The 18,834-nt window shown below is 32.9% G+C and overlaps 1 protein-coding gene across 2 annotated transcripts; it reads left to right on the forward strand.

Annotated features, from left to right (window-relative positions):
• Positions 1-357: 357 nt before the first annotated feature.
• LOC129870260 (delta(12)-fatty-acid desaturase FAD2-like) lies at positions 358-10,847 on the forward strand. Of its 2 annotated transcripts, XM_055944976.1 has the most exons (3): positions 358-514; positions 2,768-2,992; positions 9,536-10,847. In XM_055944976.1, the coding sequence occupies exon 3, from the start codon at positions 9,547-9,549 to the stop codon at positions 10,699-10,701; it is 1,155 nt and encodes a 384-aa protein (XP_055800951.1). In that variant the 5' UTR covers positions 358-514; positions 2,768-2,992; positions 9,536-9,546; the 3' UTR covers positions 10,702-10,847. The 2 variants fall into 2 exon arrangements, with proteins under 2 accessions (XP_055800951.1, XP_055800950.1); XM_055944975.1 differs by lacking the exon at positions 2,768-2,992.
• Positions 10,848-18,834: the final 7,987 nt, after the last annotated feature.

Raw genomic sequence — 18,834 nt, forward strand, 5'->3', positions numbered from 1 at the left:
AAATGGCCCGTCAAAAGGCCACTATGTTTTTAAAAAGGATAAATTGGACAAGAAATATTAAATTACACACTTTCTGAGGATAAAAATATTAAGATAAGAAACACAACAAAAATAAAACAATTGTACAAAGAAAGAGTAGAAAAAATTGAACCAAAAGGAAAAGAGGGGGATTTAAAAATCCACTTGAGTCTCCACATCATACTTTTATAATCAAGTAAAAATTCTGGAATTGAGGAGGAGAAAGGTGTAATTTTAGTTGTAAAGTCAATCATAGGCTACAAAGGATCGGAATGCGTGCTAGGAAATTTCCAAAAAAGAAACCAAGCAGCAGCAAGTGGATGGTCCCCATATTTTTTCCTGGACCCGTTGCGTAGGGCATTCATTACGGAGGGGGGAAACTAAAAAGCTTAAATACCGATTCTTTCTCTTCTCATTTTCCACAAATATATCAGAGAAAGCTCCACTCATTATTGGAGCCTCCGAGAGAGGATAAACAAAATCTTAGTTGTGCCAGGTACTTTCTATAGTTTCATTTTCTGATTTTCATTGTCAAATTCATGAATGATTTGATTTTTGTACTATTTGCCATATAAGAATTTTGATGTACTTGTAAACGTTTTGGTTTACTGCCAATAATATCCATGTGCCTATGAATATGATGTTAGGAGTATCGAGGTAGATGAAAGTTTCCATATGCATTTTTGTATTCAATAGCTATGGATCTATTGCTTCTTATATTAATGATTTATGATCATTTTGTATATAAGGTTGCATTATCACATACTCAAATATGAAAGACAAATGTAGTGATTCCATTTGGATGGAACAAGATATAGTGAGACACCTGTTTGTTTATGTTTATAGGATTTGAGATCTGTTTATTCCAGAGTTCGTTGAATTTTTTTGCCCTTTTTTTGCTAATGCAAGGGGAGGGAATCTTGAGTATATGAACAAGTGGTCCAGATTTTGCTTAAAATTTTTTTTATTCCTACTCCTTTTTTGTTTTTTGCTACTACATAAATCTTCATGGACACAACTACTCGAGTGATAGCAGATCCAGTCACGGGTTACCGGGGTTTGAGGTCACACTCTTCCATTCACAACTTAAAATTTTTGAACAATGCCTTGACTTACACAGTTTCATTTTCTTGCTTGATATATGTCCCTTGTTTCCAAATTCAAGTCTATATTTCCCGTACTATGTTCAATCTTTTAAAAAGAATTTGTTTTTATAAAAGATTTTTGTTTTAAACTAATTTTTTTTTTAAAATAATAAGATATTTTTTCGGAAACCATGGCGTAGTTCAATGCCTTGACTATATCCTTTCTCGTAAATGATCCATTTTCTTCGTTTCTCTCCCACTTCAATTCCCAATCCTTTTTCCACTAACAATCTTGCATTCAGTCCTTGATCATACACAAATGGCAGAACAACAAGAACATGGCCATTTAACCAGATCTTACAATGTCACAACATGAACAACATTGTAAAAGAAAGTTGACTGATTTAATATAAAAATAATTATTAATTGAGCCCCTGCGGGAGATATTAAATGATCTGTTAGGCTAGTCTAATTGGAACAGATCTCTGTTTTATTTGTTTAGCACTTTGCCTACATCTCAGATCTTTGTTCAGTCACGTGATGGCAGTATTACTCTGTCGATCTAGTTAACTTCCAGGATTGAGAGGCACTTCCTATTGTTAAAGGGCAAACTGTAGTATTATGGGATCATGGGCTGCTCGTTGCAATATTATGCTTTTAAGTAATACTACTTCCTTCAATCTTTTAGTTATCATGCTGCGGTTTTAAAAAATCAATTTTATTAATTTTTAAAGTTAAATTAAATTATATTAATTTAATATTTTAAAATAATATTTTAAATTTTTTAAAAACTATATGAAAAATATTATAAATTATAATTTTTCATATTAATATAATAAAAAATACATTCTAAAATATTAATTAAATTTATTTAATTTGACTCTAAATTTTTTTTATGAATACCTAAAAAAGAAACTTGTTGTAAAATAAATTAACTTAGCAAATTAATGCGGAGAGAATAAGAATACAAGAAAAGCAGAAGAGTAAATTGCCGTATGTATATCTCTGTGTTTTTCTTGTATGCTCTTCTTAATGTCAAAGATGACATTTTATAGAAGAGGAAAATGTATAAAGCATGAAACAAAAGGAAGACCAAGTGGGCAACTTGCCCACTTTTAAGTGGGCTCCACTTGGAAAACAACATCCAATACACAACACTTCCCCTTGAATGTTTATATATAATGGCCTCGTTAAAAACTTTATAAGAAATAATATACATATTTATTCTAAACAAAGCTGGAAAAAAGCCTAGTGAAAAAAATACACGCATCTGGTAATACGCCTTTGAATGCTGCCTCATTAAAAACTTTATCAGGAAAATCCAGTGGGACAAAACCTTGGTTAAGAAAAAAGAGTGCAACGCGTATTTTACTCCCTCTGACGAAAACTTCATTTGATATTTTAGAGACGACGTATTCCAATCTTATACTTAGCTTCTCAAAAGTTGATGTTGATAATGCCTTTTTAAATAAATCTGCAAGATTATCACTAGAACAAACTTGTTGTACATCAATATCACAATTCTTCTAGAGATCATGTGTGAAGAATAATTTTGGTGAAATATGTTTCGTTCTGTCTCCTTTTATGAAGCCATCTTTCAATTGAGCTATGCATGCGACATTGTCTTTGAATATAATTGTGGGTACTTTGACATTATTTTTCAGGTCGCATCTTTCTTTGATGAATTGTATTATCGATCTCAACCACACGCATTCTCTACTTGCTTCATGAATTGCTATTATTTCAGCATGATTTGAAGAAGTAGCAACGATAGACTGCTTTGTAGATTATCATGATACAACAGTTCCTCCGTGTGTAAATAGATAGTCTGTTTGAGATCGAGCTTTATGTGGGTCTGATAAATAACCTGCATTTGCATAACCAATAAGGTCTGCACAACCTTTATTAGTATAAAATAAATTCATATCAATAGTACCCTTTAGGTATCGCAAATTATGCTTGATACCGTTCCAATGCCTTCGCATTGAGGATGAACTATACCTTGCTAGTAAATTAACAGAAAATGTTATATCAGGCCTGGTTGCATTAGCAAGGTACATAAGTGCACCAATAGTACTGAGATATGGTACTTCAGGACCAAGAAATTCTTCATCCTCTTCTGGAGATTGAAATGGATCTTTTTCCACTTTAACTGATCGAACATCCATTGGAGTATTTAATGGATGTGCTTTGTTCATGTAAAATAATTTTATGATTTTCTTAATATAGGCAGATTGGTGGACAAAAACTCTGTCTGCTAAATGTTCAATCTGCAAATCTAGACAAAGTTTTATCTTTTTAAGGTTTTTCATCTCAATTTTTTTTAGATATTCAATTGCCTTTTGGACCTCTTTAGGGGTTCCAATGAGATTTATGTTATCAACATAAATAGTGAGTATAACAAACTCTGATTCCGTTTTTTAATAAAAACACATGGAAAACTGACATAATTTATGTAGCGTTCATTTCTTAAGTACTCACTAAGTCGATTATACCACATATGCCCTGATGGTTTCAGACCATATAATGATCTTTGCAATTTCATTGAGTATATCTCCCGAGACTTATTACATGCTTGAGACAATTTTAATCCTTTTGAGATTTTTATGTAAATTTCATTATCAAGTGAACCATAAAGGTAAGCTGTAACTACATCCATTAGATGTATTTCAAGATGTTTATGTACAGCTAAATTGATGAGATATCGAAAAGTTATTTCATCCATAACAGGCGAATATGTTTCTTCATAGTTGACCTTGAGTCTTTGAGAGAATCCTTGTGCAACAAGGCGTGCCTTGTATCTTATAATTTCATTTCTCTCATTTCGTTTTTGCACAAAAACCCATTTATAGCTAACTGATTTTACACCTTCAGGGGTTTGGACTACAAGTCCAAAGATCTCACGTTTAGCAAGTGAGTCTAATTCTGATTGAATTGCCTTTTACCAATCATATCGACGTCGATATTCTTCGATGGATTTAGACTCGAGACTTTCACTGTTTTCCATAAGATTAATTGCAACATTATATGCAAAAATATTATCCATCATAATTTTCAATCGATCTAAATCTATCTCATCACCGGTAGAACTAATTGAAAGTTCTTCATTCACTTGAGTCTCAGGTTCACTGATTTCTTCAAGAATATCAAGATTATTCAAATCTTGACCTTCTTCAAGAGGTTTTTGTGTAGTATCATCTTTATTATTCCTCACACTTCTCTTTCTAGGATTTTTATCCTTTGAATCCAATGGTGTACCACGCTTAAGACGTGTTTGAGATTCAGAAGTTATGATACTAGTAGATGGTCTTTTTGGAACATCAATTCAGATAGACACATTCACTGCAGGAACATGTGACTTAGTTATCCGTTTCAAATTAGTAAATGTATCTGACATTTGATTTTTTATTTTCTGTAAGTGGATGATTTTCTAGACCTCCTGCTCATATGCGGGTACGTGGATCAAAATGAGATAGTGATGAAATTTTCCACGCAATTTCTTTTTTGGATTCCTTTTTCTGCCCCCTAATGGTGGAAAAGTTATTTTATCAAACCAACAATCTGCAAATCAAGCAGTGAATAAGTCTCCAGTCAACGATTCAAGGTATCGAATTATGGAGAGTGAGTTAAACCCAACATATATGCCCAACCTCCGTTGAGAGCCCATCTTTGTACGTTGTGGTGGTGCTACAAGCATATATACCGCACAATCAAAAATTTGTAGATGGGCTATATTTAGTTCATGACCAAATACTAATTATGACAGAGAATATTTATTATATTGTCAGTCTGAGACGTATCAGTGTTGCTGCATGTAAGATAGCATGACCCCAAACAGTAATTGACAATTTTGTTTTCATTAGTAGAGGTCTTGCTATCAATTGTAGTCACTTAATAAATGACTCTGCAAGACCATTTTGAGTATGAACATGAGCAACAAGATGTTCAATTTTTATCCCAATTGATAAGTAATAATCATAAAAAACTTGGGATATAAATTTTCCAGCATTATCAAGGTGAATAGCCTTAATTGGATAATCTAGGAATTGCGCCCTTAATCTTATTATTTGTGTCAACATCTTTGCAAACGACAGGTTGCGAGATGATAAAATGCACACATGAGACCATTTAGATGATGCATCTATTAGGACCATAAAATATCTAAACAATCCACTATGTGGATGAATAGGTCCACATATATATCCTATATACGTTCTAAAAAGTTAGGAGATATTATTTAACTGAGCTATAATTCTAAACAAGGTAAAATTATATTCAGTTATATTTTTAAAATTCATTAATCTCAGATTTAGCCAATCATGATGTGATTGTGGAAGCATGATCAACTTCATGTGGTCATATTTTTTAAAAGATTTTTTCACAGTTTAAGGGAGTCTTTTAATGTGAGATATTGTAATTTTAACCCCTTGTCAAGATGGTAGCAGAGAAATATCATGGCTTTGGCACGGTCTTGATTAGATGTCGTATTGTCATCTTTGATGGTCTCTGTCAGACCCATCGATTCTAGATGAATTTCGGCATCTAGTGCTCATGATGAGTAGTCTTTTCCATAAATATCAATGGCAACAAATTCAAATTTGGAAGTATTAAACATTTTAAGAAAATAAAATTCTTACCCTTTTTGATACCTTTTAAAAATATACCTCAAAGTGATAGAGTTTCATGCTGATAACATATTATAAAATAAACTAACTTAGCAAATTAATGCGGAGAGAATAAAGAAACAAAAGAAGCAAAAGAGTAAATTGCCGTATGTATATCTCTATGTTTTTCTTATATGCTCTTCTTAATGCCAAAAATAACATTTTATAGAAAAGGAAAAGGTATAAAGCATGAAACAAAAGAAAAATCAAGTGGACAACTTGTCCATTTTTAAATGGATCCCACTTGAAAAACAACATCCAATACACATCAAAACTATATTTGTGGAGATGTATGAGTATTGAATTTTACATTTTTCGATGGCATAGACGGTGGCTATGATGTGATTTTTGCACTAAATGGGCCGCTTCTATTAACAATGTGCTGATATTTGGTTGCTTCTGCTTTCCCTGTGTATTCTCCCCAGAATATGTGGTCCATCACTTTTTTTTATTGGGTATTTTACTTAAATTTCAAGTAAAAAAGTTCAATTATAATTTATTTTGATTTTTTTTTTGTAATTATCCGAATTTCCTTTTTTTTTTTATAGATTTTTGATACATACGAATGACGTTGATACATCACGATTTGATACATAAGTCATTTTCATGATATATTGCTAGTTGATACAAATCAAACATTGTAATATCAATAAAACTTATGAATCAATTTATAACACCTAATATATCATGAACACAATAAAAATAGAAGTAAAACTTATGTTTTACTGATACATTTTATGTTTGGTTTGTATCAACTAGCGATGTATCATGAAAATGACTTATGTATCAAATCGCGATGTATCAACATCATTTCTATGTATCAGAAGAGAATTTTTGAAATTTTTACAAATGGTAGAGAATAATTGAAAATATAGGAATATAAAGTGTATAATTTGATAATTTTTCCGTATTCCCTTGTCTATTCTCCATAGATTATGTGGTCCATCACTTTATTTAATTTTGGAAAATTTACATAGGTATACTATATTAAGAAAATATTTATCATTTATAATAATAATAATATTTTTTTACTGAACACTTATAATATATTTATAATATAATTTTAATACATATTAGGAAAATAATTTATAAAACACATATAATATAAGTTTTATTATAATACATTTATCAAATATTTTAATGCACTTATAATACATTGTATCAATTTCTTACCAAACAGACATACTATATTTTAAAACACTTATAACATATTTATGTTACACGTATAATTCACTTTTAATACATATCAGGTTTATTACCATCCACCTAGGTTCTTTATAATTAATACTCTTTCTAAAGACATATTAAGTGTATTTTTAGAATTTTTTTTTATTTCAAAATAAGTGAATGTTTTAAAGTTTAAGAAAATTATTGAGATTTTTTAAATATATTTATTCTTCTTTTTAATGAGGTTTTTAACTATCTAGGAGAATAATTTAGAAATTATTAAAAGAATAATAATGAAAAATAGCCTTTAATTTTTGTTTTTAAATATTTTTATTAAGAAATATATCATACTCCAATAATTCACCTAATATAGATTAGAGGAAGTAATTAAGAGGTGAGCACGTTGTTGATTCTTGTACTTTAGTTACATAAAAAATGGAACTATTTACCCCCTTTACTTTAGAAAATTGTTTAGATCTATCTTAATTTCATATATAACTAATGGTAATATTTACCTTCATTATTATACTTTTGGATCATATTCGTCCTCAGAGTTATATTTTGTTCAAATATATTCTTTGAAAAAGATTTGCATTCTTAGATATAATTATCTTATTTTTTTCTTTACATATTTATTCACACAAAAAGTCCAGATTAATATTTGCCTAATATTCTTGAAGTGTTTTTTTTTTTTAAAAAATAAACAATAAAAATATTTTAAGAACTACCTTTTATTAAAATAAAAAAAATACTACTACTGGATGAAATAATAAAATAAATAGCCTAAATATTTCTTTAGCACAATTAATCATATGGTTCAACCATAGATTTTAATTTAATAAAATGAGGCTCTTATAATATTTTATTATTTAAGTATATACTTCAAGAAAATAGGGCATATTAAATTTGAATTTGTTTTCTCTGGAGTTGAAGGTTAACACCATTAAGGTAAGTCATTCAGGGATTTTACACGAATAAATTTGTGATAAAAAATAAAAAATATAATAGAAATATTCTTTAGCACGATTTATTATATTACGCAACCATAGATTTTAATTTAATAAAATGTTGGTCGTATAAAAAAATTATTATTTATTTTTAGTATATACAACAAGAACATACCCTGGGGTTTGGGGAGGGTAAGATGTACGTAGATCTTACCATTATTTCATTGAGATAAAGAGGTTATTTCTGAAATACCATCGGCTCAAAATTCACAATCCCAAGTAACAAAAAATAATAATATATATAGCATAAAGGCACAAAAAATGAATAACAAGAATAATAACGATAACAAAGTAATATAATAATCAAAGGAAATAACGAGAACAATAACGATAGCGATGCAAATTTTACAGAACAAGAACAGTAGCAAGAACAATAGCGATAGCAAAGTAATGTGATAAAGTGATAATCAAAGGCAGTAATAACACAACTATATAAAGGCACATCTAGACCTACGGCCACCCTAAACCGACATACAGCCAGACACCATTCTACACCTCTTAGCCTTCTACTCTAATCCGCGACCTCCACTCCTTTCTATCTAAGGTCATGTCCTCGGTGATATGGAGTAGGGTCATATCTTATCTAATCATCTCTCTCCAATACTTTTTCGATCTATCCTTACCCCTCCGCATGACCCCAAATCCAATCGCTTGCACCTACTTCAATAAAATTAGACAAATATTAACTCTGGATTTTTTTCTCTAGAGTTGAAGTTTAATTACTTTAGAAGGACATTAAGCAGCATAAACATGTGATGAAAGAAAAATAAGAAAATTATATCTGAAAGTGCAAAGTTATTCATTTAATTGAAAAGCTTGTCGCTAGTGTCGTTTGCTCTGAAGAAAGTTTTGATCTTAGCAGGCTTGCAAAAAAGGGATAAAAATATCCTCCTCTTCTTTTAATATATATATATAAGCTGCTGTATTTGGTTGTTGAATGTGAAAAGAAGAGTAATAAAAATTGTCCATTTGAATGAAACTTCTAGCCATGTGTTTTGTATAGTAGTGAATATAAAGTTGAATACCGGCTGAAGCATTTTTTGATTGCTAATCTTAAATTTACTTGATAGTAATATTAAGGAATATTTAATATACAAAGTCAAAAAAGCAGTCTTCAGGAGAATTATCTTTAGCTGCTTGTCTGTTTCCTTTGTAGTTTTGAATGAAAATAAACTTGCACGATCAGCCATGCCTTTTAGTTTTTTACATTTTTGGCGCGAGGTACGGGTGTGTTAATTTTAACAACTTTCGTTTTATTTATATGCAATAACTAGCTAGGTATCTTTAAAGAGTTGGTGATATTGATTTAGAGCTAGCTAGGTATATACCATCGATCTCTAAATAATCTTCACTTGATATTGCATTCTGTTTGTTGGGAGCGAAGTACCGTCTCTTATATCTTCAATTGATATGCATACTGCTTGTTAAGTTCGATGCATATATTAACCTCTTTCACAGAGTTTTTTCATTTGGGATGTCTGATATTATATCTTTATAGAAAAAAGGGTTTTAATTTGGTAACGAAGACTTTGGGCAATCTTGTTATATTTAGTCAAATTTCGAAATCATCGATCAAGAGTTTGTTATATTGCAGGTTACTGAACAATGGGTGCAGGAGGTCGAATGTCCACTCCTTGTGAGGGCAACAAGTCTCAATCTGATGTCCTCCAAAGAGTTCCCCATTCTAAACCACCCTTCACAGTGGGTGAGATCAAGAAAGCCATCCCACCCCATTGTTTCAAGCGATCTGTCCTACACTCTTTCTCTTACTTTTTTTATGACCTCATAATAGCCTTTCTTCTCTACTATGTTGCAACCAACTATTTCCATCTTCTCCCTTACAACCTCTCCTACATAGCCTGGCCACTTTACTGGATCTGCCAAGGCTGTAATCTAACAGGAGTTTGGGTCATAGCACATGAATGTGGTCACCATGCCTTCAGTGACTATCAATGGCTTGATGACACTATTGGCCTTGTTCTACACTCGGCTCTCCTTGTTCCCTATTTCTCATGGAAATATAGTCATCGTCGCCACCATTCCAATACAGGTTCATTGGATCGTGATGAAGTATTTGTACCAAAGTTGAAGTCGAGTATGAAATGGTTCTCCACTTATCTCAACAATCCACCAGGAAGAATCCTTGTACTTGTTGTCCAGCTCACTCTAGGCTGGCCTCTATACCTCATGTTTAATGTTTCAGGGCGACCCTATGACCGGTTTGCTTGCCACTTTGATCCCAATAGCCCTATCTACACAGATCGTGAGCGCCTTCAGATCTTTGTATCTGATGCTGGTATATTTGCTGTTCTCTATGGACTTTACTGTCTTGTGGCAGCAAAAGGATTTGCGTGGGTTGCCTGTGTTTATGGATGTCCATTACTCATTGTGAACGGATTCCTCGTATTGATCACATATTTGCAGCACACACACCCTTCATTGCCTCATTATGACACCTTAGAATGGGACTGGTTGAGGGGTGCTCTTGCAACAGTTGACAGAGACTACGGAATTCTCAACAAGGTATTCCATAACATCACAGATACTCATGTCGCACACCATCTGTTCTCGACCATGCCACACTATCACGCAATGGAAGCCACAAAGGCTATAAAACCAATATTAGGTGACTATTATCAATTTGATGGGACATCGATTTGGAAGTCCATGTATAGAGAAGCAAAACAGTGTGTTTACGTTGAGCCAGATGAATGTGACCAGAACAAGGGTGTCTTTTGGTATAAAAACAAGCTTCATTAGACATACTTTGCTTGACCATGGGCAAGGCTGATAAGTTCAAGTCCCCTGCTAGAAGGGATTTGCTTCCTTTTTCTTCGAATTTAGGCTTGTTTTGATTGATACTGGATTCCAGTTTTCAGTAAAGTAATTTCGTTGATTTCAGATAACTGTGAATGCTTGCTTTATTCTCCCAACAAACAAAGTTTTTTGTGTTAAAAAAAGTACCTTACATATATTTCGAGACACGATTTTAGTTCCATGACTATAATTCATTATCTTCCACAATATTCAAATCCCCCGGAACACCATGTCATGTAACAATAGAAGAAAAAAGGCAGAATCTGAAATAAAAGTGAAAGCATATGGAACTACATAAAGATAATATTGTTCAAAAGAAGAGAATTAGATTTGAAAGTAACGTAAATATCAAATTACTTTTTGAAAAAACAGTTAAGACCGCTTGTCTGAAATACCACACTTTTTGAGTTTGATGATGCTCAATTGGATACTAACAAGATAATATAGGTCGATATTAGTACTTTCTCTAGTCTAGGGCAATATAAATGAATTATATGGTTATTGCACAAATATTACCGTGCCTCATTTTTCTCGCAAAAGACAGGTCATCAACACGATAACTCTTTTTTAGGATAAAAAAAGAATTGAAAAGTCGTCACTTAACGAATTAAGACGCACCAGGAAACCATTCTAGACTAAATACAAATAACTCTAATTAAATAGTCCACGTAACCATAGATTGGGTAAGAGTTCAAGTTACCTCGAAAAGAAAGTGATAAACACCTTTTGAGGTCAACAGATGCGAGTCTCAACCGGATTTGTTAATTATGAGGGGGAATTACGTGGCAAATAAAGGTCATTAATTATTAAATACAAAAAGCTAAGTGATAAATAATTCAAAATTTTATTTAAGACAAGTAAATCAAATATGCAAGGTTGATTATTAATTTAATTAACACAAGTTTAGATGTTAGGATAATTGAACTAACCAACTTATTAATTAATTAAAATGAGTAAGTAAAACTAGAAATGTAAACTTGTCTTATTACAAACTAAATAACTAGGTGAATAATCACGTGAACGTTAATAATATAGGATAAGCGAGGAGAGAATCCACATTAATAAAATAAAAGAGAGTGACTATTTAAATTAAAGAACATAAATAACTATTTAAAATAATTGTTCAACTTAATCTATACAAATAAAACTATATTTAATAATAACAAATCTTGAAATAAAAAATAAGAACTACTCCCAAACAAATACAAAAAATAATTATAAAATTTAATTTATTAGAATAGCGGTGCTTAAGATTTAAAAATGAGAGTCATGAGAGAATTTTAACAAACTTAAAATGTTGATTTCTTTATAGGGATGATGGCACATTATTCGCGCTCCTCCAACATAGAAATAATTTTAATTTGAGGTCGATTTAAAGTTTAAAATTAACAATAGTATATTTTTTAGAAGACAAGTGAAAGAATGAAATCATGAATACAGGCTCACAAATATATCTATATATAAATACACGTAATCCCTTTTGAAAGTTTTGGACGATGGTACTTCTGGAAATGTGTTGGCTAAGTTTTAAAATTGGAACTTCGACCTAATTATTTCTTTTACTTTCCACTAACTTTTTATTAGGCGGATACTCATATATAATTATAAATTTAAAATCAACATGTCCGATCCAAATAGTGAAAACCAAATTGATTATTGAATTTAATAATGAAATTGAAAACAAATTTAATTGTTAAATTTATGTCAAGATTGAATGAAAAATAAATGAAAGATAGAGTAAAAAAGTTAGGAATTTGAAACATGAAAAGAAAACACATAGCACATAAATTCTCCACTCCCGAGCAACCCTTTCTTTCCATTATATCACAAGTCTTTATACAATATTTATTACAGACCAAACCACATGAAATAGATGAAAATCCTAAACTAATGCTACAAAAATCAAGCAACCCTGTTAGGAGTTCCCTACACCCATGCGAACTCTTCAATATGTCCAAACCATATGTATAGAGGATTCCTGTCAAACACGAGTAGTATACAAATGCAAAATAGACAAGTTTTTTTTTTTATCATTTAGGAATGTGAATATAAAAAGAACAGATCACCTGCAATTTTTGTACCCTAAGGCATGTTATAACGGTACAATCTAAAAACACATCATAAAAGTTGATTCCTGAAATGATATCCAATATATCAAAATTATGGGAATAATAAAAACTCAATCCTGAATAGTCACACTAAAACACGACAGATTCAAAGTTAAAAACTAATCCTGAATAGTCGCACTAGAACACGACAGATTCATAGTTAGGCACAAGCAGCCCCACGTCATTAGAGCATTTAGGGGTAAAATAACCTTACGTATTTGTTTTCTTAAAATGCTTCAAGTTTTTCTAACAAGTTTTATTAATACAAGAAAATGCAAAAAGAAATTTAAAATTTAGGTCGTGGAATACTTACCAGTTAGATAGAGAACTAATAATCAGAAGTGTAAGACCCAAAAGTTGAAAAAGTCAGAAAACAAGGCTCAAAACATGATTTCCTAGAAAAGTGTAGCTTTTGGTACTAGGTGGTCTTCACGGAGCCCCTAACGGACCGTGAAGAGCCACCGTGGTCCGTGCCCTGCACACCTGAGTTCAGAAGTGGTGATCATGAAGGGCACCATGAGCCGTGGTGGACACCTCTTCAGGTAGGGGTGTACATGGACCGGGTTGGTTCGGATTTTTTACAAACCAAACAAAACTATTTGTGTCGGGTTATTAAATCTATAAACCAAACCAAATCAATAAAAGTCGAGTTTTTCGATATTAATTTTCTCGGGTTTTTTGGATTTTTTCAGGTTTTTCGGATTTTTTTGGATTTTTTGAGTTTTTTTGGGTTTCTCAGTTTTTCATAGTATCTAATAAAAAGTACAGAGCAGTGCTTTTTAAAAAGAGTTCTAGTACAAAATATCAACATATAAGATGGAGGCAGAACACTGTTTGAAGTTTTAACTTTATAATATAATTTTATAAGATGAACTTTTTTTGTATATTATTTAGATGTGATTCTCAAGTCCAAATCTAAATGTAAGAAAGAAAATAAAAATTATGAAAATTTTTAATTTTTTTTATAAATTATATTTTAATAAATATGTTTATGTATAAAATAATTTAAAAGTAGTATATCTATAATCGGATCGGTTTGGGTTCGGTTTGACTTTTTTTAGTTAAAACCAAACCAATCCTATAATGGTCGGGTTTTTTTTCCAAACACCAACCAAGTCAAACCAAACCACTAGTCATTTTTTTTTCGATTTGATTCGATTTGTCAGTTTGGTGTAATTTATTGGTTTGCCCTGTACAACCCTACCTTCATGTCTCTTGTTAGGATCCTCACCACGCCTCTCACCACAGGCCGTGGTGACCTCTACGGACAGTAATGGTATCCGTGAAGGATTTCCTACAAACATCCAAGTCTAGGCCACGATCACCACCACGGGACGTGGTGAGGTTCACGGACCGTGGTGGGTCCCCCGTCTAGGTGCAATTCCAATTTTTAAGTGGGGTATTTTATTCATTCCCTATATTTCATTAATGAACGTGGATAGTTTTTGGGACTATATTCTAACCTATTAACTACCCTAAACCCTCTTAACCTTCTCGTTCTCACCATAACTCCCAAACACAAGATCCTCTCTATAAAGTTTTCTCTCAAGGGTCTCCGTCTTCCTCAAGTAAATTCTAAGGGTTTCTTGAAGATCAAGCTTCAATTTTTTCAATTTATGGCTTCTAAAGGCTAAGTTATGTGGGACTTCATCCACAGGTACCTTTCACCCATAGAGTTCCAAGCTTTCCCCAAATTTCTCTACGATTTCTATTCAAAAAGCCTTAATTTTATGATGATTGCATTGAGTCTTCTTATTCATGATATATTCTATGACTATTGATTAAGTTATGCATTCAATTGATATTATTTTCATGAATTAAGTATGGGTTGATATAAAGTATATGATCATGCATGTTTTCAATTCAATTTCATGACCTCCAAGTAAATTGATCATGTATTCATGTTTCTACCCTAATTTCAAGTATAAGCTATGCTCATGAATTCCAAGTATGAAATAATGTTTTATGAATGAGGGTGATTTAATACCCTAATGATGTTTCAATGAAAAGGATTCGTAATGATGGAAGGCCTACACCTACATTACATGAATCACATGACAATGAGCTAATCTTATGAACGAGCTTCTATGAAATATGATTATGAAAGGCTTATGATTGATGTCTAGTATGATTTATGACTATGATATGACATGTATTCCGTGGGATATTGACTTAGCACCGAGATAACTTTGAGGTGGGGGATCTATCTAAGCCCTAGTATCAACCTCCAGCCCCTTAAACTACATTACCACCGTAGGATTATGATGTCAATATGGTGAAGCTAGTGGATCCACATATAGGACTTAATGAAGATAATGTTGGACGGAGTCTACCTAGACAAGTAGCCTCCCCCTTCTCGATGTGGGGATGATTAGATTCCATGTAATAGCTCTCATGGTCTTATATGTCAGTTAACACTCCTATTCCACACTAGTTAAGCAAAGTCATAAAGTTCTAATGATGATGATGTTTTGATGCATTGACCAACGAGTTTAATGTTTTAGTGTTTCTATGGTCTTACTCATGTTTTAAGATATTGGTCTTGCATACCATGATTCATATTGATTATGTCCCATGTTTATTGTTGATGCATACTTCTCATATACTTAGTGCATTCCATGTACTAACGCATACTTTTTGTCTACATTGTATGATAATGTAGGATTCGATGATCATTCTTATCCTATCATTCGTGACTAGAGCTTATTATAGTTGTATTGGTGGTGAGTCTTCATGTTCTGAGGATGTGACACTTTATTTTCATTACTCTATTTCACAATGTTATTTCTCTTATTTTGACATGGGTGAGCTAGGAGCTTGTCTTATGCCCCCATCAAGTTAGTAGAGACATGTTAGATGTTCATGGAGTCCATGTTGTCATCTCTTTTGATGTATTTTCTCCTTTATTGAGATATTCCTATTGAGACTTTACTTCCTCTTTCATGATTAGCCTATTTTTTTTATTTATCTTATGTATGCTCATGAGTGATATGTTAAGAGGCTTGCGATTACTTCCACTTCTAATGCTTTCTCTTTGCGATTATAGAATCATGCCTTCATGAAGATACCCCATGCAAAGAAATGTTGAAAAGGAGCAACAATCTCCCAATGACCCTTTGAATGAATAAGTGTCTCATTTGGAGTTCCGAGCTACTTTTCAAGCTTTCTCTCAAGCCATGACTACTCAAGTGAACCAAGAGGTGGCTGCTCCCCTAAATGTTTTTACACCAGCTTCAAGAGTTAGAGACTTCACAAGGAAGAATCCTCCTGAGTTTCATGGATCCAAGGTTGATGAGGATCCCCAAGACTTTGTTGGTAAAGTATATAAGATTGTTACTATTATGGGAGTGTTTTCGGAGGAGAAAGCAGAGTTGGCGGCCTACCAAATCAAAGGTATTGCTCAAGTGTGGTACAATAATGGAAGGCTGAAAGGGTTGAAGAAGGTCCCATAGGTTGAGAAAATTTCACGATTGCATTTCTTAACCATTTTTTCCACTTTAGTTTAGGGAGGTGAAAGTTTTGAAATTTATCAATCTCAAGCATGGAAACATGAGTGTGAGGGAATATGACCTCAAGTTCACAAAGTTGTCCAAGTATGCTCCTTCTTTAGTAACCTACTTTCATGCTCGAATGAGTAAGTTTATTTTGGGTGTGTTAGACTTGGTGGTGAAAGAGTGCCGAATTGCTATGCTTATCAAGGAGATGGATATTTCTAGGCTCATGACATATGCCGAACAAATTGAAGGGGAAAAGCTTAAGGATGGGAAGGTGAGGGAGTCCAAGAGGGATCAGTTTGAAGGAGGGTTTTTTTAATTGATCAATCGGGAATTTGGACTCATTTATAGCTCAAAACTCAATGAATTAGTGTCCTCTTTGCCTACATTATGTCCAATATTGACTTTAAAGTGATCATTTGCAGATGCAAGGAGTCAAGGACAAGGCATGAGCACAATGTTAAAGAAAAGAGCTAACAAATGGCAAAAATGAGCAAAATACATGCTGAAGCTCGCAAAGAGCTGTTGGCAAATCATCAAATAAATACATAAACTCGCCAATTAGTGTAGAATTTAAGGCCAATAGATAAAACATCTCGGCGAGGAATAGGAACTTAGGCGACTCACCGAGTATAAATGGGTGAGCCACATCGTGCTAGCCTAATGATTTGTGGAAAATATTTCAAATGAAGAACAGCAAGGGCGAGCAAGGAAGGAACTAGGCGAGTCGCCGAGCTTGCCCAAATGACCAGAGTCTCAAGAAAAGAAGATGAAAGAAGAACTATGCAAAAAGCAAAAAGAGAGACTTGCCAACTCAGTCGGCGAACAAGGTCAATATCGTCAAAATGGTGAGTATGAAATGAAGAAGGAACACATCAGAAGGAGAGGATAAGGAGAAAATGGGTGACTCCCCGACCACTACCGCGAGCGCGACTAACGTCGCCGATATGGTCCGAACCAATAATTTTTGCCTATGATTTTCACATGCATAAATATATTTTTTAAAGGCAAATAAGGGACGTTCTGGACTACTTAGAACATAAGAGAAGAACCTTACTATCAACTTGGGGTTTTGACTTGGTTTTGGGAAGAATTTAGAGTTGGGTTTTGGAATTTAGCGTTTAAACTTTGCTGAATCGAATGAAGGATAACTACTTTGGTATAATTCTCTTAAACTTTGTAATGTGTAGCTAAACCCTCTAATTCTAGGGGGTTTCTATGAAGTTAATCATAAATAGTTAATTTGATATGGGTTTTGCGAATTTGGTGTGTAATCAACTATGATTTATAGTTGCAAACATATTTCAATATTAGATCTTTATTTTATCTTGAAATGGTGATGTGAAGTGACCAAATTAGCAAATAGCCAGTGATTTGCATTTATTAATCGTAATCTCTCTTGTGAGATGTGGTTTTGCTAAGGATCGGGTTATTTTCGTTAGTATGCATGTTTAGGTTCGAAAGTGCTTTCATATATAGACAAATAGTGGTCAGAATATGCTATTTTTATCATTGATTAACCTTTGCCTATCCATTGAGTATTAATGACATTGAGCTGTGCATCTACCCTTATCAGAACAACGATATTAACTTTGCACCTCCCCTAGAAGCCTTTTCTACCTTGTTACACTCCATATTGGTGTTAATCGTGTTATTATTAAATCTTGTTAAATCTTTGAAATTGATAATCCAAACTTATAGATTTAAATTATGTCTCAATTTGATTGCTTTTACGCTATAAAAGTCTAGAACACGTTCTTACTTCTTGATCGAAGTCTATTCCTAACCGTTTCTTGTAGGATTTTACCCCGACCTTATACATTGGGTTTATATTGCTAAAGATCACCTACATTTTGAATCGTAAGAAGTATAGTTTGAGCATTATCAAAATGATGCCGTTGCAGGGGAACGGTGATTAGATTTCTTTCATTGAAGTTGTTTGTGATCTAGTTATTAGTAGTAGGACTAGTATACTATCATTTGTTTTATTTTTTCTTTGCTAGGTGAAGAAATGAGTGTTCATGGAAGTAATGATGGAGTCATCAATGATGGCATTGGAAAAATGAATGATGTCAATGTTGACTAAATGGGTAGTGCTAGATCTATTAGATTACCTCCTACTGTGGGTAATACAATCTTCCACGTGACCTACACTATGTTGTAATTGCTTCAAATGAATGAGTTCTTTGGAGGCCTCTCTCAAGAGGATCCTCATGATCATATCCGTAACTTCATGGATGTTTTTAGCCCTTTCTCTTTCAAGAACATATTGCACGAGTCAATTTGGCTGAGGTTGTTTCCTTTCTCTCTTATAGGGGAGGCCAACAAATGGTTAGTGAAGCCACAAATGGATTCCATCTCCTCCTGAGATGAACTTACGGAGGCATTTTATGAGTGGTTTTTCTCGCCTTCCAAGATGCCGAAATTGAGAGATAACATCCAAAATTTCAAGAGGTTTGACGGGGAACCAATTC

The sequence above is a fragment of the Solanum dulcamara genome, chromosome 10 (genome assembly GCF_947179165.1).
Source record: "Solanum dulcamara chromosome 10, daSolDulc1.2, whole genome shotgun sequence".
Lineage (NCBI taxonomy): Eukaryota > Viridiplantae > Streptophyta > Magnoliopsida > Solanales > Solanaceae > Solanum > Solanum dulcamara.